This window comes from Heterocephalus glaber, unplaced genomic scaffold, assembly GCF_053883595.1.
Source record: "Heterocephalus glaber isolate CG9 unplaced genomic scaffold, H.glaber_assembly_v1.0 deba00001472, whole genome shotgun sequence".
Classification (NCBI taxonomy): Eukaryota; Metazoa; Chordata; class Mammalia; order Rodentia; family Bathyergidae; genus Heterocephalus; species Heterocephalus glaber.
The window spans coordinates 23258270-23285324 of record NW_028258315.1 but is presented as its reverse complement, the minus strand read 5'-3'; the positions used below and the strand labels follow the sequence as shown (position 1 = coordinate 23285324).

General features: G+C 43.1%; 1 protein-coding gene and 1 long non-coding RNA gene across 7 annotated transcripts in view; one reads left to right on the top strand and one right to left on the bottom strand.

Moving 5' to 3' along the window:
* Ripor2 (RHO family interacting cell polarization regulator 2) overlaps nt 1-27055 on the top strand; it is a 219734-nt gene that overhangs the window by 81814 nt on the left and 110865 nt on the right. For 3 of the 6 annotated variants that reach the window (XM_021260552.2, XM_021260551.2, XM_021260554.2), the window contains exon 1: nt 21130-21263. The exons of the other annotated variants lie outside the window; for them this stretch is intronic. In XM_021260552.2, the coding sequence (XP_021116211.1) occupies nt 21203-21263 (61 nt within the window). In that variant the 5' untranslated portion in view covers nt 21130-21202. Of the gene's footprint in view, nt 1-21129; nt 21264-27055 lie in introns of those variants that run through there. 6 annotated transcript variants of the gene reach the window in all.
* LOC147826234 (uncharacterized) lies at nt 690-21108 on the bottom strand. Its single transcript, XR_015439128.1, has 3 exons — nt 20982-21108; nt 4891-6698; nt 690-2545 (listed from the first exon to the last, which is right to left on the bottom strand). It is a non-coding gene; the product is annotated as an uncharacterized LOC147826234 (long non-coding RNA).

The window sequence follows — 27055 nt, the reverse complement described above, 5'->3', positions numbered from 1 at the left end:
GCCTAACGCTGACATCGTTTCTCACCTGGATCCTTGCAAAAGGGCCCCTAACACTTGCTCTGCCCACACTCTTGCCCAGCAGCTACACTAATGAAAACCCTTCAACATCTCCCCTTGTTTTTGGACCATCAGTAAAATTCCTTCGAGTTGTGCCAAAGCCCAGAAGATGTGGTTCTGCCTGCCCTTCCCGTGTTCATGCTGTCCACAACCTCTCCCTCGCCACCTCCTGCCCTCCAGCCACACTCCCTCTCCTCCCACTTCCAGAGGACGAAGACCCATTCGCCCTTTGCCAGGCCTCTGCTCTACTGCTTCTGCAGCTGGCCCATGTCCGCCCCACGGCCACCGCCTGCTTACAGTCCCCTCCCCAGTGACAGCATGTCCTTCTCCTTCTCCCCCTCGCAGCCTCTCCTTCTCCTGCTTTAGGACCCCTTTAGAAGTCATCCCCCATTGTATCCTCTCCATTCATACAAGGCATTCTCACTGGAAGTATGGAGTACATGTCTTTGATCTGTTGAGAAGGTTCTGTTCTACTTCTAGTCTCCTAATAGCTTTTACCATGAACAGCTGTAGAATTTAGTCCAATACTTTTTCTCCAACTAGTGACAGGATCATAAGGCTTTTTCCTTTCCTCTGTTAAAATGATGACTTTTGGGGGTGGATCTTCCAATGCTGGACCAACACTGCCATCCCTATAACAAAACCACTTTCTACATACTGCCAGATCTGACTTCTAATAGTTTGTTTTGTTAAACAAATTTCTATCTATGTTCATATTTTTTTCTTCTATTATCTTTATCCAGTTTTAGGATTAGCACAATGTTGATTTCCTAAAATGAGGGGAGAAGTGTTCCTTTTTTTTTTTCTGCTTTAAATGTTTGATATAATTTATCAGTTAAAACGTATATGAGCCTGTTGTTGTCATATAGGTAGGTTTTCAAGTTAGGAATATACTTTCTTTAATAGGTGCTATTCAAATTTTATATTTCCTCCAGAGTTAGTTTCATTAATTTGTTTTCCAAGGTACTTCTTAGAAGTTGTCAAATTTATTTCAATACAGATTTTTCTAATATGCTTTCTATATCCTTTTAAATTCTGTAAAATCTGTGGTAATGTCTTCTAGATCTTGATATTGTAATTTTAAAAATGTATAATTGATATTGTGTAATAGGAAGTAAAGGTCTAAAGGAGCAGGGGAATTGGGAGGGGTAGGGAAAATGAAAGCAGGGAAAAGAAAAAATATGAGAAAAGGAAAAAAACGGAAACAAAATATTTGCAAATAGGGAAGGGTGGAGGGGGTGAAGGGAGGGCAGGGGACTGGGAAAAAAATAAGAACCAAGATACTCATGTAATGGTGCACGATCTCAATGATGTATGTAAATGTATTTAATACCTAAAATGTACCAGTAAACTTAACGGGAAAAAAAAATAAGTCATCCCCTTCCAAGTTCTTCTTAAATCCCTGGCCCCACCAAATGCTCTTGCTCAGTGCTCCCCCAGAACCCCATACTTCCCCTTTGATAAAGAATATTTATTGCTTAAACTCAGAATTGCCTGTGAACTTACCCCAGCCCTCTACAAAGCTGAGTCACCAAGGCAACCTCTCTGTGCCTCACTGTTTCCTGTGCGAAATGGATAAAATAGTTTCTACCGCAGAGTACTGCTGTGAGAATGAAACAAGGTGGTATTTGTGAATCCCAAAGAACAGCGCCTAGACAGTCCTAAGTGCGACATACTTGTTTTTGAAAAGTGTTGTACGCATCTCCAGACTGGAAGTGCCAAGGGAGCTTTTTAGATTTATTCACTGTAGCACGCCCTATAAGTGCTGCTGAATGAGTATATCCACCAAGCAAGCACATGCACAAACAATCCAAAGCTACTTTCCAGAGCCAATAGAGACCCTGGATAAGAGATAGAACAAGTTTGCAGCAAAGGCAAGAGGAGACAGAAACAAAACCAAAGGTAGGAGTTTGGCACAGAAATGATAGGTTACTCGATAAATAAAACTTGGATCATTTGTCAGCTTTGCAGGAAAAAACCACACACAGGAGAATCCACTCACAGCATAAACGAAATATTTGCAAGCCAGGTGTGGTGGGGCACACCTGTAATTCCAGCATTTGGGAGCCTGAGGCAGGAGGAACCCAAATTCAAGCCCAAGCCGGACAACTTAGCAAGACCCCGTCTTGAAATAAAAAAATAAAAAGGGCTGGGGATGTAGTTTAGTATAAAAGCCCTCAGTTCAATCCCCAGTGCCACCAAAACAACAAAAGTAGTTCCACCTGCAACTAGTTATTGAAAAGAAAATCTGTTTTGAGAAACCACAAGATCCAAACCTCAGCATTTACCCAAGGTTGGGGTCGTGCGGACATCAGCACGTGGGGCAGAGGAGTGGTCTGGACTGGGTGGGAAGAGCTGTCTTGGGGGTGCTGGTCCAAGAGTTAGGAATCCTGCCCTGGAGCTCGCTGGATTCAGTCCACACTCCACCGTCTCCATGCACATAGCGTGAAACAGTTTCCTCAGCTTCTTTGAGCTTCCATTTCCTCATCTAGAAAAAAGGAGTCAACGGTCATAGCTGCAACTACACAGTGTGTATGAGGCTTAAATGAGATAGCATTTGCATATCACAAATACAGAACCGTGCCTGTCTGACCCTCTCTTCATAAATAGATTTATATGCAAATTATGTCAGCTGGGTAGAGAGGTGTGATAGGTAGTAAAGTTTTTCTTCCTTTTACCAGTTTCTAATCACTCGACAGTAAGCATATACTGTTGGGAAAACCAAGTTGTTTTTAACTTTAAACTATTGTTTTGAAAATCTCTTCATTGAAGAATATTTGTGGTCATGCAAAAATATTCATGATCCACTGTAAGACAAAAAAAGAGATTCATGAAATAGCATATGCAGAATAATGTCAATTGTGTAAAAAATACTTAAGTACAAATATACACAATCATGCATGCAGAAAACAAAGAATTTACAGTGTTAGCAGCAATTGTCTCAGTGTCTGAATCACATGTGATTTTTATTTTCTCTCATATTTTCTTGTACTTCCTACATTTTTAATATGGTTATAATTACTTGCAACATCAGAAAAAATATTGTGAATTTTAATTATTTTAAAAAATAGCATGGACCTTAGACAGAGGAAAATAGGCTTTTATCTGAAACAGAAGGGAGGAAAGGATGAAGATATTAAAAGGCAGAAGAGGAGAGAGCAAGCCATTCCTGGTGTCTATTTTCTCTGCAGTAGGGGATGAGAAATAGAGAATAGTTTAAGCTTTGAAAGAGTTGTAGGGAATGGAAAGGGCTAACTAGAGAGGGGTTTAAAATGGGAGGAGGGTTGCTATGGTTTACATCTAGAATAGCTTAGAATGGTTTTGATCTTAGCAGTGCTGGGGATCAAGCCCAGGATCTCGTGCATGTCCCCCCCAGAGTCTCACGTGTTCAGAACTGGGGTTTGGGGAGGTGATGGGATCATGGAGGCTCTGTGCACATCAGTGGATTCACCCACGGATGAGTTCAGAGCTGACTGTGTGGTGAGGAGGCCGGGTCATATTGGAGGAGGTGGTGGCCTTTGGAGGGTTTGTCTCTGGCTCTGGCTCTTTGACTCTCTTCCTCCTGGCTGCCACGAGTGACCTCCTCCAGGTCCTTCCACCATGCCATTTCTGCTTGGAGCCAGGCAACCATGGACTAATGCCTCTGAAATTCTGAGCCTCAATAAACCCTTCCTCCTTTAAGCGGTGCATGTCAGGTATTGGGTCCCAGTAATGATGAAGCTGACTAACATAAGGGGTGAAGGCTGATTGTGTTAGAAAGTGAACTTCATGGTGTGAGCTGGGAGTCTCTTGCCCCCAGGGTTCTGCCGAAGAGGTCTAGCGGATGGTGATATTAAGCTGGGGCAGGTGAGCGATTACAAAGGCAATGATATAACGTGTGCAGCAGATCTGTGATTTTGTACACCAAAAGGTGAACGTGGTGTTCTCCAGCTGTAGGGATTTTGGTTGGACTTTTCAGTTCCTTTTTTAACCTTACATGGCTTTTGAAAAATTGGCAAGTGCTATCACTTGCATCTAAAATGTGTGTGAAAGGTTTAGTCCCCAACCTGTGGAGTTAGGGGTAGGGTTGGGGGTAGAGACTTTAAGAGGTGGGGCCAAGTGGGAAGGCTTTTGTTGTTTTTAGTTTTTGTTATTTTCCTTAGTGGTGCTGGGGATTAAACCCAGGGCCTCACACATGCCAAGCAACACTGTGCCACTGAGCTACAGCCCCAGTGGGAGGTCTTTAGGTCATTGGGATATGCCCTGGAGAGGAACACTTCTTTCTCTCTGTCACTTTCCAGTCATGAGGTAAGCTCCCCAAAGAGCTCCCCACCATAATCTGCTGCCAAGGCAGTGAGGCTGATGCATCATGGACTGAAACCTCTAAAACTATAAGCCAAGATAATCCTTTTCTATTTCCAAGTTGATTGTCTCAAGTATTTATTATAGAACTGTAAAGGTGACTAACTCAGCAGGTATTATTTGTTGTTTAATTTTTGGCAAAAAATGAAATTATAAAGAATACTTCAGCCAAATATATAGAGGTAAATACTCTTTCCAAAACTTATCAGAGGGAGATAACCACTTGTTGGCATTTTGGCCAACATCCTTCCCTCTAGGTACATAGGTTCTGTTCTGCAGATAAGAATATGAATGGTCACAACACTTAACACTGTTTTACCATAGCCCTCCTCTATGTGATCTTGGGTGCTTGTGTTGGTTGAGTCCCTGTTACCAATTTATTTGCAAGGTAATTTTATTCTAGGAACCTGTGTTAAAGTGCTCAGGCTGTCATAATAAAGTGGCTTAATGGACCAGACAGGTTAAACAACAGCAATGTAACCCTGACTGTACTTGAGGCTGGAGGTCCAATATCCAGGTTCCAGCTGCAGGGAAAAATATCTTTCTTTCCCATCTTTGGTTCATGGCTGAGGACCCTGTAACAAAAGACAGATTAACAAGAGAAAAGCATGCAGATTTATTTAATGTAAGTTTCACGTCCCATAGGAGCTTTCAGATGTGAAATCCCCACCAACAGAGAAACTGTGTATGTTCGTGCATGAGTGTGATGAAGAGTGGCCAATCATGCTGATGGATGATTGGTCAAAGGGCATCTGATCTAATGCTAATAAACTAGTAGGGGGCACTTAGCAAGGCCAATTTGTTCAAATTCTCTGTGCCTTTGGAAATGAAGTCATTCCTTTCCTCTAGGTACAGGGAAGATACTTCTTGAATGAGTCTTATGGCTTGCTTCAGGATGACAGGAAGTTGAGAGTGAACTTCCAGCTTTTACTGTTTTCTTTAATGCCAGGCTGCCATATTTTGGGTAACATGTCCTGAGCCACATCACAGCTGACTCTGTTTCTGGTGACAGCTCTCTTCCTGGATTTTCACCTAGCTGCCTTCTCACTGTGTCCTCATCTGGCCTTTCTGATACATGCACTTGGAGAGAGAGAGTTCTCTAATGTATTCTCATAAGGATGCTAATCCTATTGGGTCAGAGCCCCTCCCTTATGACCCACTTAACTTTAATTATTTCCTTACACCAAATCCAGTCACACTAGTGATTAGGACTTTCACATATGACTTTGGGGGAGAGATACATCTTCCCCACAAAGTCTAGGCCCAGAACTTTTCTCTACTAAACTATCATATCAACTCTGAGGCTATTAGTTATTTACATACGTAGTCTATGTCATCTTTTCTGGGTTAAAAAACACTTTCATGAAGCAGACAACATATGTTATCTCTGTCCACTTGTGTGCTAGAGTCTACACTTACCTATTTATGAGAGTCAGAGGTTAAAGTTTCAAAAATAGTGTGTGAGCTCTTTCTTAAAACACTCCTGATTTCAAATTAATATCCAGTTAAATGAATTATTTTTAAAACAATGTTCATAAATACTCAAAATCTACCAGTTCCTAATTACTACATTTTACCGATATCTGTACCCTGGAGGTTACTTAAGTCTATTATATCACATGACGGAAACTCTACATAGTGGTGTGTCATGCACGTCCTTTCCCAGCGTTGTGTTCAATGGTGTCATGTTAGTGGCTTGAGATTAGCCATGGCGGAGGTATTAGCACTACAAAAATCAGTAAACTCTGCAACTCAGCACCCCTACCCAAGAGCTAGTTAGTCTTTACCAGCATAGCACTCAGAGCCTGTATTTCAGCAGCTGGCATGAAAGGGTACTCAATATATGCTGGATGGATGAATGATAAAAAGAATACTGAGAAGGAGAGCCACATAGCCTTGGAGACAGAAGTAACAGAAACAAGAGGATGCTGCTGGGCAGGGCATCTGGTGTGCCCTTCCTCTTGCAGCCTGCACAGCCAGTAACTCAATTGCTCTGTTTCCTTCTCTTGTGGTTTTCCCATATGTGTTCTTACACATTTTGCAACTGTGTACAGAAAACATGGTCATGCTCCTTCCAAATTTTATGTTGCTTCATCGCATTTCAAAAGAAGTATAAATTTTACATTCCGGTTCATTCCACTGGAGATAGTGGTGTGGCAATGCCCACTCAGAATACATATTAACCTTACACTACATATTTACTACTCGATCCAGCGGAAGGTAAGCAGGGGTGGGGTCCTTCTGCGGCAAGGTAGTCTTTACCACAAGTTCCGTTCCCATCGGCCCTCCTATCCCGGTGCCTATAAGAAAAGGGAACTAAATGTTACTACTGAGCTGATTGTGTCATGCATTAGGAATCAGTGAAAATCTTACCCAGAAATGACAGAAGCAAAGTCTGAACTCACTTTTCTCCCCAAACCATTATTGTGACCCCTATCCTGATATTTCCTGTGTAACAGTTCTTAATATGTCTATCAGTTGTTTCTTAACTTTTAGCGCATAAAAGTAGAACAGGAACTAGGAAAAAGAACAATATCAGTAGAATCCTGAGGCAAAAGGAAGTGGGAACTGGGGGAAAAAATTTATTATTGTCATAATCGTGTTTAGAATCCATTGTTAAATCAACTTCGAAAGGATCCTTTTATAAAAGTCTTAAACTTTGTGGATAAAATTTGAAGACTCTTCTTCCATTAGTTGACAAACGACCCCACCTGAAGACGAGAATTCAACTGTATCTCCTACAGTTGATTGCCACCAATTTGCTGATAGACTTACAAGAAAAAAATGTCTATTTGTCCCTTCCCAACAGGGCCTGGGGCTGAGGTACCTGGGCCCTCTTTAGATTTAGCCAACGGCCTATGGAAAATATTCAGAAAAAATATTGCATCTTCTGAACATGTACAGACTTTTTCTTGTAATTATTCCCTAAATAATATAGTATACAACTATATACTTAGCATTTACATTGCATTGGGCCTTATAAATAATCTAGAGCTGATTTCAAGTACACAAAAGGATTGCATAGGTTATATGCAACTGATACACCATTGTATGAAAGAGTCTTGAACACCTGTGGACTTTGGTCTTTTGGGGGTCTTGGGACCAATCCCCCATGGACAGAGAGGTGGTCAGAGGGGTGGCTGTAGGTAGAAGAGCATACATGTCCTTCCCCAGACATCTCTGGTCAGGCCCTGTGTGAGGATGATCCCTCCACCCCATATGGGCAGTGGCATAGAGTTCACTAGGGGGCAAAGGAGGGTTCCCAGCCCTCCTGACCCCTGTGACCTGGGGCCACCCCTCCTCTCATGAGTCATCATCTCACCATGTTCACCTTGCTCTGAACATTGTCACGTCGCTGGCTGCTGATGCTTAGAGAACCTGCTGAGGATTAAATACTCATCCTTTTGAAAAAGCTCCGGGGAGCAAAGATTTTACTTGACTTTTGCCTTGTAAGATCTCACAGTTTAGGAGGGCAGATTAGCTTAAAAACCAACGTATATGAACGGGGCATGGTGGCACATGCCTGTAATCTAGGAGGCTGAAACAGAAGGAGTTTGAATCCAACCTCGGCAAATTTAGCAAGATCTTATCTCAAAATAAAAAATAAATGAAAATAAGAAAGAGCTGGGGATGTAACTCTGTGGGAAGGCCCTGGGTTCAACCCCCGGTACAACCAAAAACAAACAAACAAACAGATCTAGATCCTGTAACTTCAAGTGTAATGCTGGATTGTGGAGATCAGCACAGAAAATCAAAGGTTTGAGAAATCAGCACCAGTACAGCAAAGCCTGCACATCCACCTGCATGGCCTGTTGGACTCTACACTTTGGAGCTTTCTTATGTGGATGTATTTTATTTTCACTAGATGAAACAGCTTCATCTTCCATAAGAATCTCCTTGCAGGGGCTCCTGCTCCACTTCACCTGTGCCCTTGCGGTCCACCGACCTGCTTTCTGTGTCCTTAGTCTCCTGTCAGCTGGGTGGGGACAGCCACATGGCCCCTCCTTCCTCACCTCACAGGGAACTCAGAAAATCCAGCCAGTCAACCCTAGAGCAGTACTCTCCCATGAAGCTTTTATCAGTGCCATCCAATGAAGGAAACACTAGTAGATGCTACTCCAGGGACATATGATTCCCAACACCCTGGTTCCTACTAGCACCAGGGCATTTATCCTGTTCTGTAAATAACAACTGAGCCTGCAGGGGCCCCAGGAAGCTGCTTGCATTTGCTTTCGACTTTAGGTCATATCCAGGTTGAGCAGCGGGCACGGATCAAGAGCAGAGCCATCCTTTCCCCTGTTGCCCCCTCCGCCTTGCCCACTCTCAGTACTGCTGCCTCCTCTCGCTGGTTGTTTGTTAAAACACTGTGCAGCCACACAAATCACTCGCCTTGAGTGCCAACATGTCCCCAGCAGCCACCACCTCCAGAGGGTGGACTGCTGCACTTGGGGGCTGTCCCTGACAGAAAGCAAGCCACCAGCCCCTGCTGACACTTGCTAACCAGCTTCCAGCTTATGTGAGGAGGGGTCTCCTTCACCTCAAGGTGATTAGTGAGCCCCTGCTCACTGCCACCATGGGGCTCTGCGACAGTAGAAGATGAGCAGCTGGTGGCTTCAGGCTCCACTATGGAGGAAGCGCATGACTTGCTTTTATTTACCCCTACCTGGTTTTCTCTAAGCGTGCTTGCTTGTTTCCCAGCAGAACTGAGCGGCCCCAGAAAGCTGGCTCAATCTATTTCACCAAGCCTGACCCTCAGAGCACCCCGAGGCTGAGGCAGATCCTTCCCAGACCAAGACCAAGAGCCAAGTCCCAGACCTCCACAGATCCCACTGTAGAGCTTGAGAGGCTTTGGGTTGATAACCCTGGGAACCTCGGGCTCGGGGCAGCTGGCTCTAAACTCAAACTCGGCAGGAAACAGCACTCTGAAAACCTCCAACTTCCTGACAGTTTCACAAGGGGGTCGTTTGGGGCGGTGGCTGCAGTGTGTTTCCCTCTTTTTGGCTTTCACTCGCTCTCCCCCCATCTACACCCTTGTTTATGAGCCTGGGTTCAGGGCTTCAGCTGCCTGTGGTCTCGAAGAGGATGGGTGGCACTTTGAAGTTGTTATGACACCAGCGTGGTTCTAGGAAAAGAAAAAGGGTCCCGTTTTGCAGTTAGTTAGGTAGGAGAGCCTGACGTGAACGTGTAGAGAAGAAACAAACCATAGGTTTCTTCTTACACCTTTCAGCTGAAACCAGACAACAGCAAGGAACAGAGGAGGAAACAGAGCCTATCCCGGAGCCTTGAAGGAAATACCCGTTGGTCACAACAAAGTTTCTCAGTGTGCAACCTGAGCTCACATACAGAGACATTTTTTTAAAACAACACGCAGTGACTGAAAACTACAGACTCCCATGTGCAGCCATCCCAGGGAGAGAAAAAGAATAAGAACGAGAAGGAGAAAAAGAGGAGCCCATCACCTGCCAACTTGAAGGCTGTTTCCACAGTCAAGCATGCCACTTAGAGTAGAGGCAGTGCTGCCGTATTGTTTTTCTTTTCCCTCCCTCCCCTCCTGCTTCCTTTTCTTCCTCCCTCCCTTCTTTTCTTCTTTTTATTCTCCATGTTGCCCTTCTCCCCCTTCTTCAGCTAGTTTTTTCTTTTAGTTAAAAGGAATAGAGGAGCTGGGCGTGTTGGCACATAACTGTAATCAGCACTCTGAGAGGCTGAAGCAAGAGGACTGCAAATTAGCAACTTAGTGAGACCCTGTCTCAAAATTTTAAAAATGAAAAAAGGGCAGGATGCAGTTTAGTCCAAAGGCTCTGGATTCAACTCCCAGAATCATATACTCAAAAAGAAAAGAAAAAATAAGAAGAGAGGAAAAAATAACTCCCTTCTTTGCTGAAGCTCGAGGCTGCTGCCTGAAGTCAAAAGGTCAGGAAACATTGTGGTTGGAGATCTCTCACCACCGGCTTGCTGGTGTTCAGGGAGGGAACCAGCTGTCACTGCCTGGGCTCCTTAGAGACGCACACTGACCACATATTGTCCAGCTAAGGAGAGCCCGGGAATATTCTGTTCCATAACTCAGCACTGGGCTGTCTTCTCTTTCCCTCTGGGGATCTGTTTTCACTGCATCCATCCATCTGTTCTTTATTGATCTACCTTTCCAAACAGAACATCAAAGGCTAAAGAGCCTCCGGGTAGAGGCTGCCAGTGTAGAAAGGAACAGTGGTGATTTCTTAGCCTGTATTTCTCCATCTCCTCCACCCACGTGGACGCCAATGGACTGAGTTCTTCCTGGATGCCTGACAGAGCAGGTTTGCAGCTCATTTGAGCTGAGCCAAGACCTTGGGAATGAGGTTCCAGCATAGTTGGGCCAAATCCAGGGCCCCTCTGGCCTGCAGCGGTGATGAGCACCCACAGCCTGAGTGTTCGGCAGGGGAGCGGGGTTCAAATTAAGGAATATCTTTGGATCTCCTCCCACAGAATCCTTAAAAAAACAGATGCAATCTGGAAGTATTTTCCTTCCAGAAGAGCAATATTCTGCCCTTCCCTCGTACTTCCCTTTGTTTGCTTGCTCTTGTGTAGCCTTTGAAAATCTCAAATTATTTTTCTGCCTTCTGTTGTCAGAGGTCAGTGAAACTCATAGATTGAAGAGAAGCCAGCCACACAGGAAAGAGTTTTCAAAAACGTTTGGCCAAAATCAGAACATTAGAATAAGTCCCAAATTCCAAATCCTCGTTTCGTCACTTCCCATGGTAAAAAAAAAACTTCTAAGATCAAGAACAGGTCAGCATGTCAGCCTATGAGCCCCAAGGAGGCCCCTTTAAGAGGACATGGGGACGTCGGTTCACCCTCGCAGGTTTCTCGATCAGTTGTCCCAGAAAAGCATTTCAGGATGTGTCAGCGAGAGGCACAAGCAGATTTATGAGGCAAAATCATCAAAGCGGACGCTCAAAGAGAAAGCATGGCAAGCGCCCTGTGGTCTGGGGTTGGAAGAATTATGTGATCTAAGAGCATCCTCAAGGTAGAGGATCAGGAATGTTTATTTTTTGAGTTATTTGTCATTTTCCTCATCTCTGATGGGTTATTTATTAGGGGGCTAAAGCAAAAGTTGATAATATCAACTGGGTTTGCATATGTTTGAAGTTTAGCAATATGTACCCAATTAATAGTGCTATTTCTTTCAGAAAATGTTTGAAATGTGTGGATTTATAGTGGTGGGGGGAAGCAAAAGCAAAATTTATAAACATACTGTATCTGAGACTCCAGTGCGGACTCTGGGGTGGGAAGGCATTGTGACCCCTGGTGACTCTGATTATGTCCTGGAACTACAGTTTTCTCAAAATTACAATGTCCTTGTGTCCTTTCTATCTTTATTTCTTCTATTTGCCTCTAGACAATGACTGAACCACTACCCACAAAGCTAGAACAGGTTGAGTACACCTTATCTGACATGCCAAAATCTAAAGTGTTTCAGATTTTGGAATTTTTCAGATTTACAAATTTGTATATACATTACATCCCATCCTAGGCATGGGACTCAAATACATTGAATTCATTTCGGATTCATATTCACTTTATGCACAGAGCCCAAAGATAATTTTATACATTTTGAATGCAACTGGATTCTGACTGAGACCCTCACATGAGGTCAGGTGTGGAATTTTCCACTCACTGTATCTATGCAAATGCTTAAAAAATTTGGAACTTTAAAGCATTTCAGCTTTGGGATTTTAAAATCAGAGGTGACTGACCAGTGTACAAAGGCTGGAGCTCCTAGGCTGCCTTCCTCAGTTTCCAGGCCCAAGGCCCCTCGTATCCTGTGCCCATCCCAGGTCCCCTGATTTTAGCCCCTGGCCTATAGGAACTCCTGGGGGCCTCACCTGCCCAATGTGAGACAGGCACAAGGTATCTTCAACTGTCTACTTTTTAAGACCAAAGTGAACTTTGAAAAACTCCTCACATATCTGAAGTTTTTATCATAAGATTTATATTATGTTTTTTTGAGACAGGGTCTATGTAGCTCAGGTTAGACTTGAACTCACTATGTAGCCCAGGCTGGGCCTTGAGCTTGTGGCAATCCTCCTGTGTAGCCTCCCGAGTACTGGGATGACCATCAGTTTCATAAGGCACAAAAGATATACTTTATACAGTGATATATAGAGATATCATCATTTCTGTGTAAAAAATATACAAACAAGCTCTTTGCTATTTGGATATTTACATTACTCCTTTTTCTGGCTGAATTTACATTTCCATTCTATTTTGCCCACCATTTTACCCTAATTGTTAAGCCAATTTCCCAGATAAATCAACCAAATTTTACTTGAAACGTATCGATAGAGAAAAGTTCCTGACTCCATAAATATTCTGTACTGGTAAAGACATTGATAGGAAGAGAAAGTGATCACTAAAAGACTGGACTCTTATTATGGAAATGAGTCCTCTTACATATACATTGGGGTGCTTGACAGTGACCCACAGTTTTCTAAGGCTCTATTGTTTCCCTCTGTCACTCAGGCAGGATAAGCTTTTTTGAACACATTTTAAACAAATAAATGATTTAAAGTCTTTGTCTAGTAAACCCAACATTTACATTGTACAGAGGGTTCCTGTTGGCTGTAATTTCTTACTTCTTTGCATGTCACATTTTTTGTTGAAAATCAGACATTTAAGATCATGTGGCAACCTTGGAAATCAGATCTCCCACCCCTAAAGGTTTTCATTGCTCTTTGTCTTAGTGCATTTGGTAGAGAATACCTGAGAGTAGGTCATTTACTTTAAAAAAATGAACATTTGTATCTTATAATGTTGGAGGCTGAGTGGTACCAGGTCAAGGGTCATGTATGTGGTGAAGGACTTCCTGTTGCACCCCCACAGTGGAAGGGAAGGGCAAAAGATCATTGTGGGAGAGAGAAGGAAAGGGCAGAGCTCACTCTCTATCAGGAGCCCACTTACGTGGTAACTAACCTACTTGTGCACCAATGGCACTAATCCATTCTTACAAACCCTTGATGGTCTCAGCATTGTTACATTGGGATTTAGTTTCCAACACATTACCTCTGGAAGACACACTCAAACCACAATATATACTGTTTTTGTTGCTAATAACTTTTCTGAAATAATTCTGTAAAACCTGTATGCTTTGTCAGGTGTGAGCACAGAAACCTCTTCTTGGTTAGCTAATGATTGAACAGAAACTTGTCTAGATTCTTGAAACCAGGAAGCCTTCCACTCTTTGGCAAGGGACTCTATGCACAGTGGGGCATGCTTTAATACTAAGCTAAGCATGTCACAGCTCTGCCTTACCCTTTTTGCTGCAAGGTTAGCCAATGCTCAGAGCTTGGACTCTTTCCGAGCATGCACACAGCTCCGGGCATGAACACAAGCCCACACATGCTTGGCCCTCTGGAGTCTCAAGACTATGTCATAGTTTTTTAAAACTCCCTGTGGACATCTCATTCCCCAACTTTTCCTTTTAAGCTTTTGCTTAGCCCTATCATTTGCTCCCAACTTTTACCCACTCCCTCAGGTGGCTACAGTGTTCACCAGTTGCTTTTGATTATTTTCAACAAACAACCCCAGGGAAAAGACTGTTCTCATCGGGCAGGTCTGAGTCAGGTTAAATAAAGACAGCCTTGCAAGTTCTTCCAGGGTACCAGCAGTCAGATCAAATAATGATAATCAAAAATAATAATAATAATAATGATAATCAAATAATGATAAATAACTTCCCTCCACTCCACCCCCACCCCACGGTCTCCAGCCTGCGGGTTTCCCTGGAATTGCAGGCTGTTCCTTTTCAGGGCTTCCATGGAGCCATGGGAAGAGTTTGGAAGTAGGGCAAATGACAATTCCACAAAACTCACTGTTCTATTGAAACTCAGCCATTGTCTTAAACGAATGCTTCCTGTACTGTTGTAAGCCTTTGATTAATTTCCAAAATCTGAAAACGTTTGTGCCACCCATTTTCTAGTATTTTTTATTGCTTTTATGGAAAAGAAGATTTTTCAAAGGTCTTATGTCTCCATTATCTCTGATACACAACCAGATTCTTTGAACTTTTTGTCCATCATATGACAAATACCACATTATGAATTACCATCAAAAAATAGAATTACTGGGCTGGGGCTATAGCTTAGTGGAAGAGCACTTGCGTAGCATGCATATGGCTCTGGGTTCAAACTCCAACACCTAGTATATGCTGATTTAGTGATAACAAATCAAAGTTTTCCCTCAATTACTAAAAAACAAAACCCTAAAAATCCTGTCATATAGGAAAGAATTGGGTACCAATCGTTTAATATCATCCAATTTTTTTAATAACAACATTTCTTATCCCTTGGTTTGGCACCCAGATGTTTATACAACACAGAGCAACCTCCTACTACAAGATCTGGGTTGGGTGAGATTTAAGCCTTTTCTTCCAAGTTGAGGAATTGATACCTACTCATCTGGCCTCCTTTCTGTGGATAGAGATGTTCTCTTGGATCTGAGGGAACAGAGTAGAAGGAAAGGTTGTAATTCTCCCTAAGTTCTCCCACAGACGTGGAGATGAGTTTATTTCTCTCTGTACCTTCCCTCCACCACCCCTGTCTCTTCCTGTATGCCCATACCAGGAAAGTGGTCCTTAAGTTTAAAAAAGAAGAGAGACAGACTGCTCATGACCTCTGTATCTATTCTAATCCTGATGGGAGGGTAACAGGGAAGGATTCTCATCTCAATCAATGTCACCAAACCCTGAGGGGTCAGTCCTAATATCAGTGGCAGTCACAGCTACTTTACTGCAGAGGCTTTGGTTGGGACACAGCGAAGAGCCAGGGACTGCATCTTAAAGTTGTGCTGGTTTAGCTAATGTGGTACAAATGACACAGATCATATTTTAATCTGGGACAATTTGTGCAGAGAGGGATGAGCTTCCTTTGGTTCAGATACCGATTATTACTCCATGTTACACATTCAAAGTTACATTCCATAGCAAAGCCAGGGTTGAGTCTCAGTCCTTTCAAATCCCAGAACCAGTACTTTTTATGCCATTTTTAACAGTCACTAAGTGCAAGCTAACCATCCCCAGCAGTTACACCCTTCTCCCATGGCTCTGGCCTGCCATCCACACCCAATGGGAGTCTTTTCATAAAGATTATATTTTTCTGGGTTTTTCTACTTTCCTGATGGCAGAACAGATTTGTTCAGCAGTTTGTCTCATTGACTTCAGTCCTGTTTTAGAAAATGGGGCAGAGCTTTGGAGGGCTTTTCTGGCAGGGTTTCCCAGCATCTGCATCTAGTGACCCTGCAGTGGCTCCTGCAGTTGGAAGATGGCTCCGAAGCTGACCAGGTGGCAAGAAGAGAGTCATAGTGAACTGTCATAGCGGACTTGCTGGCCCCTCTTTGCAACATGAGTGGTTAGCTTGCACCTAGTAACTTTTAAAAATGGCATAAAAAGTACTCCTTCTGGGATTTGAAAGGCCTGTGATTCAACCCGGTTTTGCTGTTGAATTTGACCTTGAATGTGTAACATCCAGTAATAATCTGTGTCTGAGCCAGAGGAAGCTCAGCCCTCTCTGCACAAATTGCCCCGGGTTAACAAACCTATTCCTTCAGCCCCAGCTCTTTGCATGTGGGATTTTGCAGTTAGACACATTTTTATGAGCATCTTTAATGGTAATGTTACCCAAAGATAAGGTTATTTCTGGCTCTGTGGTGTTTTTTTTTTTAACCTCCTTTTTCTTTCTTGATTCCAATGACTCCTTGCAGTTTCAGTTCCTCTCTCCTACTCTGTTCTCCTTTCTGTTTCTGGACATCTTACCTCTACTTAGTCCAGACTCTTTTCTCTCTTCTAAAGTTTGTGAATCTGAAAATTAAGTACTTAAAACCATTTTTCAGAGGTGTGGGAAATCCTACAGAAGTGCAAAGAGGAGGCTATTGAAAGGCCTTCCTCGGGGAATGAATGCCAGTGAGGGGCTTCCTCCTCTCCATGCTTCATAGACAGCATTTCAAAACACCAAACCATGCAGAAATGTGTCAAGGTAATCAAACAATCAATCCATCAATCAGTAATCATAACCTAAGCTGTCATAATTTGTTGATTTTCCTGTTTGACACACATAGCTGCTTATACATTCACTGAAATGTTTCCCACCAAACCTGAGATCTAGTGGGTACTTATTATTATTTTCAACTGAACAAACACAGCAATGGGTAACTTTTCTCAAAGCAAGGCCAAGGCCTTGGTCAGCTTTGTAATTCATAGGCCCAGTGTGGCACAAAGCAGGCACTGACTATTTAGAGTATTTAAACATTGCCCTGGCTTTGTGCTTCAGACTTTGATGAAGTTCTGTTGTCACCTTTAGCCCACGATTCCACAAATCAGCCTTTGATCACTTTTGTCCTCTCCTCTAAATCTAAATATTGGCATGATTTGCTTCAGTCACTGAAAAGCAAGGTCCTTTGGTGTCCAGACCTATTCTTCTCTGCTCAGTCACAGCCACCTTCTTCTCAGAGCAGTGTCCAGGTGATGGATGCCTCAATTACCCCAATCTGATCACTACGTCCTATGTACACATATTGAAATGCTATGCTGCACCTCATAGAAATATACAATTACTATGTCTCAATTAACAGTAAGACATGTAATAATAACATACATAAAAATAACTAGTACTTTATGGTGCTTACCTTTGCAAAAGCAAAAGAACAAAAACCAACCAAACAAAAAACCACCTATTCTCTGTAACCTACAGCCCCCTTAAACAAAGGCTGCCCCCATAGCTTTAGTCTCTCCTTTCTAGTATGTATTTGAAGGGGATCAGAATATATCCTATGAAAATATGCCAGTTTAGCATAAGGACTATTTTGAGCTGAAGGCATGAGAAACAGCAAATGCAAGAAGAGCTCTCTGCCCTCCTCCTTCCTGCCTAAAAGCAAGGCATCTTGATAAAGGTGACATAAATCCCCCTTAATACAGGTATCCCCCCATCCTGTACCAGGGAGAGGAGTGACACTGCACCACCGGTGTGGTGGCACTGGGGCCAGTCTGCAGAACCACATTTGCTAGTCACCTTCTACAGTTCTCCTATCCTGGGCCATTGGTCACTTCTTCACCTTTCTTACTCGTTGTTAAAATGGGATAGAAGCCCCTAAATTCCACCACTTCTTTGGGTTTTCACTTCTTTTTTGTGAAGAAATATAATAAATTTTGAATTAATAAACTTTGCTTATGGAAATAATAAACTTTGTATGCCTCTTTCCTTGTTAGTCTCTTGTCAGTTTGATTTGAAGGCCCTTTGCAAAAGCATAAGAGAATAAAGGAAAACAGTTTTTCTCTTGGCTGCAGATTCTAGTTCCCAAGGAATAACTCTTGTTCTCTCATATTCAATTTACACTCGCTCTCTGCCATTCCTTTCCCCACAGTGTTCTCAGTGGGCAGACGACTCGCTACCCATCACTCTGTGGCTACAGGGTCTAAGAAGCAACAAACCCTGCCCATGAGGAGTGAAGGACAGGAATGAAATCGATGCTTTAAATGGATAAGTGATTCAGGGGAGGGACGAGTGTTTTCACATGGGACTGTCAAAAAGGCTCTATACAAGAGATAGCTCTTAAATTAAGCCCCAAAGATGAGTCAATAATTTCCCAATTGATGGAAGAGATGGGAGACGGGGATCCTTGAGCAAAAGTTTGAAATCCAAACAGTTCCCCAGTCCTTAATCCTTCACACATATGAGTCATCACAGCTGTGCTACACTCACCAGATGTATGGGTCATTTCACCTCTTGAGCCTTAAACTAAAATATATATGGTGATTATACCTATTTCATAGGGCTGGCCTGAGAATTAGGCGAATCAAGGCATTTAGAGTTATATCTAGCACTGTGGAAGTGTTAGCTACGATATATATTGTCTATATTTTTACTCTGCCCATTTTGAGATGTTTATATAAATATAATCATACTACTAATATTTTATTAGACTTTTTAGTCAATATACTGTTTTTGAATTCATTCATATTGATGTACTTGTTAATTTTCCCTCTTAGTTAAACACATAGCGCCTATGCCTTCTTTCTCTAAACACCCACCCATGTTTTCTGTATTCCCTGCTTCTAAGAGGTTCTTCATGACATTTGTGATTTGCTTGAGAATGTCACCTGCATTTTTAAGATGTGTAAATTGGGAAAGAAGAGACTGAGGGAAACTTCCTGCAGGTGTTGAGATTTTATACAGAGCATGTGACCGCTCATTCCCCTTCCCCACTGAGGGTTAAATCAAGAAACCTTCTAAGCTTCCCTATGGAGACACTAAATTGGATACCTCGAACTCCATATTTACTGGGCACCGTGTGTTATGATAATTCCTTTACATGAATGATCTGATGTAATCCTCAAAACAAGCCAATTGAGGAAGTTGTTAGTTTGATGGGATTGCCATAACCAACCTTTAAAACTGGGCGAGCGAGGGATTTAAACATCAGAAATTTATTCTTATCGGGGTTCTAGAGGCTAAAAGCCTGGGGGCAAGGCGTAGTCAGGCTTGGTTCCTTCTGAGGCATCCAGGGAGAACTTGCCCATGTCTCCCCGCTAAATTGCTGATGGTTCGTTGGCAAGCTTTGGCACTCCTTGGTTTGTAGATCGCTGCCTTTGTCTCCTCAGGGTGCTCTCCCTGTGTGTGTGTGTCTTTAAGTCTCCACTTTTACAAGAAAACTAGTCATACTGGATTAAAGACTCACTTTGTACCAACAGGGTATGGGCTTATTTTCCCTAATTACATCTGCAAAGACCCTATTTCTGAATAAGATTGTATTCTGAGGTATTGAGGGTGAGGTCTTCCACGTATGAATGGGGTGCACAGTTTCACTCATTGAAAGATAAGGAAATAGAGAGGTCAGGTTAACTAGCAGAAGTGGATGGCGGGGAACTTGGTGGTTCTGAGGTGAGGGTGAGCAAGATGGTAAAGGTTTTTTAGAGTGACCAGGTTGTCTGAAGCCACTCCATGAACCTATTTAGAAAAGAGGTAATGACTAATGGAGCGAGCTCTGAAGTTAGCAAAATCTGCCCCTTGCCTGCCTGCTGTATTCAAGGCCTCAGAGCCTTCATGGCTTCATTTGCAAAATGGGATGATGGCACCCAGCTTGTGAAGCTGGATGACTAAAGGACACAGGACAGCGACTGAGAGATCTAGTGATGATCACAAGCGACACCCATTCCCTCATCTCAACTGCACAAGAATGGAGATCTAATCCACAAGCAAGTTTCCTACATTTGGTCCCATTTTAATTAATTTAAGTAACTACTTTGACCAGAAACAGGGTTAAAGTAGGAATCCCAGTTGGGGTGGTAGAGGTATCAGAGAGGAGGGATCCAAACAAGATCTGTTGAGAGGGAGAGGAGAAGGTGTCTGCTTCACAGCATTTCTCCAGGGGCCACTGGGCATTTGGGGCTGGACGTCTCCTGCTGAGCCACTGTTTTGCAGGGAGCTTGCTAGTCCTGGCCCCAGGGAGCACTACAGTTCATACTGGTAATAACCCCCAGTTCTGGTGCCCCTCAAACACCTCACAGGTTTCCCAGCTCTCCCTGAAGGGTGGTTCCTGCCTAGTTAGAGATATCAGAGCCCCTGGCAGGACCCCAGACATGTGCTGCCTTTGGGAACCCCCACAGCCAGCAGCACATCTGAACCCTCAGCTGGTGCACAGCTAGCTCATGAGGACCAATTTCTGTCTTCTGCGGCTATCCATCCTCACAGCTGGCCTTCCTACCCATCCCAGTTTCCATATTCTCCAAAGGTGCCATTAGTAACCCAGGACATGACAGGTTCTCAGCTTGGAGGAAAACCTGCAGTAAATAAAGCTCCAACATAAGGACCTCAAGTCAACAGCTCCTCCTCATCCTCCTCATTTGCATTTCCTGAGGCGTGGAGCTGCTGAGAGCCTGGGAAAACCCCAGGGTGAAGTTGCAGCATAGCCCGAAGAGATTCAGGCTTGCACAGCACAAAGAACTTAACTGGAGCTTCGAGAAACTCAAGATGGTGATGCAAGCTCCAGGGTAGGAACCTCTTTTTGAGTTAGTTTCTTCTTTCTCTTTTAGTGATAAAGTCTGAAATATCAGTCTGAGTAAATATTGTAAAATGAAAGTTGTTTGACCAAAACCAGTTATCTGTTCACCAACTATGAGAGATTCAATCAAGCCAATAAGAGCCTGGATCAGAGTTAACTTGGTTTAAACATTGTGGCATGCAGTCCTCAAATGCAAAACAAAAAGAAAAAAAGAAAAAGAAAAATGCAACCATTAGAGTGAAATAAAAGCCCCCGTCTTCCAAATGCCTGCTTTGTTTCAGCACACTGGCCTGCTTTACTCCCAGATAAATTGTCACTGAAGCCAAACCAAGATCTGAGAAATGTAAGCCCCCTCTCTTTCAACGCTACCCATTGTGTTCAAATTCATAAGCAAGGGAGTTAAGCACACACTGTCCTCTAAGTAAATATGAAAGTTGGTGCTTTGAAATACAAAGCTCAGATGCACTCAGACTTGGAGTGATAACTGCATTTCAGATCCCACCGCATCTGCAGCCCCTTCCAAAAGGCTTTCTTCTCAGTGGGGAGAATTACCTCACCTGGAATTCACTTCATTTGCAAAAAGCTGCAGAAGCCTGTTCCTGTGAATGAAGCTGTTTTCTCCGGGGCAGAGACGGAAGCACCCTCCCCTGGCTTGGTCTTGAGCTTGGGCAACCCCTCCGGGAGAGGAGAGGAGAGAAGAGGAAGCCAACTAGGGCAGTGTTGCTGCAGGGACCTCGGAGAGGCTGTGGCTGCCTCCTGCCCTGCTGTCCTCCCCAGGATGCAGTTTCTTAACGCTGACGAGCTTCTTGTTGATGAAGAGGATGATATTTTTGGAGAAGGTAAACACAGCTCTCTGGTAGGAGTCATTCTGGTGCTTTGCTTTGTTTCACACTATTGGAAAGGTTTGCCTGACTTGGGTGAGGACTTCAGTATCTCGAAAGTGTTCTGAACAGGACAGTCATTGTGCGTACCGGTTTAGACACCAGAGGACACCAAGGCCAGAGGTTGGTGTGGAAGGGAACTGAGTGGTTTCCAAATATTCTTTTAAACTTATAGCTAGGTAAAGTTTTACTTCAGGTCAGAAACTACCACTAAATCTTTCCCTGTGTTCCTTTTGTCTGCCGTCTTGTCTGACACCTTCAGGAAAGCCTGTCACGGTGCTTAGCACACTACACCCCGGCTGGGGTAAGAGGCAGACAGATGGAGTGGGACAGACAGTTCTCCATGGTGCACACAGCTGTGGTCTCTCCTTCCTGGCTCTGCCCCCACCACCCCCATATCCTTAGACCTTTTCTCTCTCACAGTCGTCCTCACTCGTCTGCGGCCCCTCAGCTCTCCATTTCCCTTGCCCTTTCCTTCTCTCCTAAGCAGGGATGCTTGAAGCCCTGTAGGGTCTGACACCAACTGCACCAACTGCCACCCCTTTATTTCCATCCCCACGTCACCGATCCTCCCAAGATTGGCTCTGCAGTGCAATTTGGCTGTAAGACTTGATATTTATGTATTTATTTATTTATTTAGAGTGGTTCTGGGGCTTGAACCCAGGGCCTTGAACCCAGGGCCTTGTGTGTGCTAGGCCAATGCTGTACCATTGAGCTACACCCCCTAGCCCGGTCTTGCTATTTTAAATGGCTAATCTAGTAATCCACGGATGTCCTGTTCCAATGCTGTCCATGACATTGGGCCATGTGTAGGAACTTTTCTAGAATGTGAAACTGTCTAAATAAATGGGAATCTGGACTTGGGGACCTCGAGAATTTAGTTATTTTCCATAAGAAACCATGTCTAGGAATTAAAAAAAAAAAAACTCTATCAAGTAATATTTTTCAGAGCAGTAGTAAGGTGTTTTCTGGTGATTACTCAAGTAGTACAGGTTTATTAAAGAAAGAAAATAGCCTAATAAGATCTTTTGTAAACTAGTCATCTAGGATATAGTCACTTTCAATGTTGACGACCATCCTTCTATTATTTTATTCTAGCCACAGAAATATTTGAAATCATAATTTGTATTTTTATCACAACTTAAATCAGTTTGAAGAATATCTGTGTAAGCTGTGTCGCTTTTACTGAGTTCTAGATCATGCCTATACTTTGGTAACAGGTGCTGAGAGCCATCATTACATTGAAGTTTGATCTTAGGCTCTGTTCTTTGGCTTTCACTTCTACTTGAAGACATTTTCTCTGGTTATAGCCACTTAGATCCTACTTCCTTTACCACTTAACAAATGTTCACAACCAGAAAAGGAAGCCAAGATTGGACAACCTGGTAGTCATTCACCCCTCCCTCCAGGAGAGCTGTTCCAAAATGCCCAGTCCTCCTTTCTTTCCCCGAAAGAATTTCTCTCTTTTTTTTTTTTTGCCAGCTCTGGTGCTAGACAGCGCCACCTGTAGACAGATGCTCCCACTCTGGATTATGGGGCAGCCTATCCTGAAGAGCAGGACTTGATGGTGACCCCGTAGCCTCTCTCTCTCCTGAGCCCTGGTGACTGTCAGGGTGACTAGTTTCACTTCAGCAACCATGGTGCAAGGAAACCTGGGAGTCGGACAAGATCTAGACTCCAATTCTGGTTCTGCCTTGTACGCCTAGGCATCGATTCAGTTAGTTTTTCTCCCCAGTGCAGCAGCACAGCACTTGCTCTTGGGTTGTACAGATGATCAGCACAGTAGAACTGAGATCTGTACTGCACTATGATGCACTTTACCCTTTCCAAACTGATCGCCTCATTTAACTTAATCCATGCAGATATCAGAGGGAAACTTGCAAAGTCAACATCCAGCGTATTCAGTTTTCAGAGCCATTACTTGTCTTTGCTAGCTTAGGTGAGATCCTGTCATGCTGGTATGTTATTTTCAGCAGCTCAGTGCAAGGGAACAGGCGACAGCTTCCGCCTGGACTGTGCCGCTCAATCCCCCCTGTGACATTACGTGGGTCACTTAGTCTCTGTGTAGCTCAGTTTCTCACTTACAAAAAAGGGGCACAGACCTCATAGGGAAAGTGTTTAGTGCCTAAAACATGATAAATAATAAATACTAATTCCTATGGTATTTACAAAAATAGATTTTTACAGAAGTGAGACATTTGCAGGGAATTCAACAACACTTTTTACTTGTCTGGTTAGCCTAGTCAATTCAAAGCAGGGTTTATTTACAGAATACCAGTTTATAAGCATCACTGCAGAGGTTTCCTGTGGTGGAAACAGCGCTGGACAACCTGTCGGGGCCGGGTGACAGCCCCGCCCCAGCTGGCCTGTAACTGTAGGAACTTGCACAGGTTGCCTAACCTCCTTGAGGCCCAATCTTCATCTAAATCCAGGATGTTGGCTGTACATTCTCTGAGGTCTCATTGTTAAAAACTCTTCTCTGCATAGTGACACGTATGACCCCAGAAGAATCCATCCTTGTTCTAGGCCTCACTAAGCATACTCAAGATACCAGAAAGCTCTCCATGAAGTGTGTGTCCTGTACAATAAAAAAAGGAAAAGACCCCAAAGCTTGTTATTAGGGCAACCATATGTTGCCTTGCAATGGACACGCTTGTAAAGGAAACTGTAGGTATAAAGGGACCACACAAAGATAGGAGAAGAAAAAAATGAGTCATGCTTGTGCTGTATTTTTTAACTGTTTTTCTGAGCTCCCCTTTGCTTCAGCTATTGTTTTGTCTGGTTAAAGAAAATGTTAAGATGCACAGAACTAAGTTGCATCAGTCTGTAACTTTGCTCTGTTCTACAGCAGGGCTGCACAGAGAGGGAGGAGGAGAGGAGGAAGGACAGGTCTAGAGAAAGGATACAGTCCTCCACCCACACACCTCAACTCCAATATTTCCTTCTCTCTCTCTCCTTCCTTGAAGTAAGTTTGCTTTCCAAACACCAACACCAACATTACGTCATGTAGGAAACAGCTACTATCAGGTAGATGCGATCTTTCCTAGGATGTGATCTTTTCCTAGGTTCTTCATTGGTTTGATTATCAAGGTATCAAAAGCCCAGTAATTAGAATTACAGGCCCTTTTACCATTGTTGTCTCAAAATTATCAAATTATAGGGCCTTCATCTCTTTCATCACTGTGTGATCTTGACAGTCAGTCTGGTGAATGTCCATGGAAGTAGATGCATGGGTGACAATGGTAATGATAACTGTAACAAAAAGATGACAACGATGATGATGATGATGATGATGATGATGATGATGATGATGATGATGATGATTGAAAAAAGAACAACAGAAGAACTATGAATAGCGGAGGACTTAGGCAGGCTGTCAAGAACATATCAGAAACCATGTGTGGGAAGAAACAGTTCTCCAGGTCTGGTCAGTCAGAATTTTGGCAGCCAAAATTACTCCTTAGCACAAATTAAAGCTGGAATTGCTTCTTTCCTTAGAAACACAAGCCCTGGCTGCTTCTGTTTTCAGCACTGCTCAGTAATCTGTTGTCAAATGCAATGATTAGAATAATAAAACACCTCAAGTTCACAGTATGTGTGCAGAGTATTTCTTAGGCTTTTCTATTCCCTGGACACTACACACCTTTAATATTCTCACTGCAAAACTCTGGCCCCATCCTTGAGCATCCCTTGGAGCTTGTCCCACACAGCGTTTCTCCTGGATGACTGTGTCTGGGAAAGGCATCTTTCCCCTCTCCTGCTCCCCAAACAAGGTGGGCTCTTTCCTATAAGATGAACTGGCACCAGGGAGTCCCCTCAGCCATTGGCTGCTGGCAGTTTTTCTAGACACCAGCAGATAGTGGGAGCAAATACCACTCACTTTTGAACCAGATCTCTCACCTTTCCCCAGGCCAAGTAAGTCAGCACCCTTTCTCTTTCAAAGGGAACTTCAACTCAAACCAAAAGACTACCAAATATTTGCCAAAAGAAAGAATTATAACTAGGATTTGTGCTTACCTTTTTTCTTTCTATGCAGATTATTGACAAAACCAAGGAGGATTTTTCATAGGTAATCAATTACACAATCTGTTATAATCTAGTATGTTTTGGTTTGTATACCAAACTACACTTGCTCCTTCTAAAAATTAAAAAGGAGGGAAGGAAGGAGGGAGAAAGGGAGAAGAAAAGAAAGAGAGAGAGAAGGAAGAAACTATATTAAGTTTATATACAAAACCAATAAATCCTGAAAGCTCAGACTGGTTAAGTTACACCCTTCATGGGAAAAGAGATACAAACTATAAAAATGTATGTATGAGCCTCAATTAGAAAGTGTTGGAGTTTTTTGTTTTATTATGGCATATTTTATATCATATAAACAAATACAATTTATGTTGAATCTTTCTCAAAATATATCTGAGGTTCTCACTGGACCTAATTAATGGGAAAGGGCGCAGGAAGAGGATGCCTTAGTTTTGTGGGTTGAAAAGAATTGGTTATTCTTTGTTTCCGTGATCTGCCAAGATGATTGGGTCAGTTTCCCTCTGAATTTCTGGCTATGCACTTTGGTTGGAAGTTGTCTCCCTACTTCGTCACAGGGTCTGGAGCAGACACAGACCTCCCCGAAGTAACTCATGCCTGTGTGACCTTGGCTGTGTATTACTGTGAAGCATTCCCTTCCCATAGATGTCTAGGAAGCTTTCTGTGGCTGGTGCCAAAGAGATGGTGTCATTTCAGGGGCACAAACTAAAATAGCACATTGCACTAAATCCATGCAGACTGTCATAGCCACCAGGCCACACTCTGATTTATGGCCTGCAGTGACCTCAGAGCAACCTATTCAGATCAGGCCAGTGCCAAAAGAGGCCTGCTATAACAAGCAAGGCACCTAAAATGTTTATTTTAATGTATTCATGAGCAGCCAGCAACGTCTTGACTTATTAAAAGTACTTGAAGAAATCCCTGGAGTGTGTCTCCTATAGGACTTGACTTGAAAATGAAAAGTGTACACATACTCATTGTATGCATGGTGATTTAAAAAGAAAAGAAATAAGTAATGGCTATGACCAAAACATTGGAATAAATTACAAGTATTGCTCTTCCTTGTCCTTCCTTGATAGACACTTCACTTGCTGAGGCCAACATATTTATTAAAGAGAAGTGATTTATCCACTTAACTATGCCTCCTGTGTTTTGTCGTACTTAGCAAGTGTCAGCCTGTTCAACTTCTCATTTATTTTTGGATGGCTGAATTTTGCCCACTGACTGTTTGCCAAAACCTTGTGCTGTTTAACTAAGATGTTTAAAATTAAGTTGATTTCAGAAGAGATTTTAAAGAGGGAAAATGTATTTATTGACCCAAATTAAAATGACTCTTGCAAGAGCCAGAAGAAAAGCAGAAAAGTTAGAGAAAAATAATAGGAATGGTCATTGCAAGCAAAAATGGAGAGAAGAAAATGAAACCAGAACGTAGGTGTTGGTAGAGTGGTGAACACACATATGCTTCCTCCACATGCAGGCTGTGCCAGGCTGTGCCCTGTGCGGGTCTGGGGAGCCTCGGGCATGGCTGGATGTGGTGGACAAAGAAGGAGCTAATGATTCCACCGCATCTGCCTGTCCTGGGTGGGCAGAGGGATGTGTCAAGGGCCAGAACATTTGGATCCTTGGAGATAGACCGAGCAGGTCACATAAGCTGAAAAGATACTTTGTGTTGTCTGGGCAGAGTGTATCTCATTGATCACCCAGAATATCCC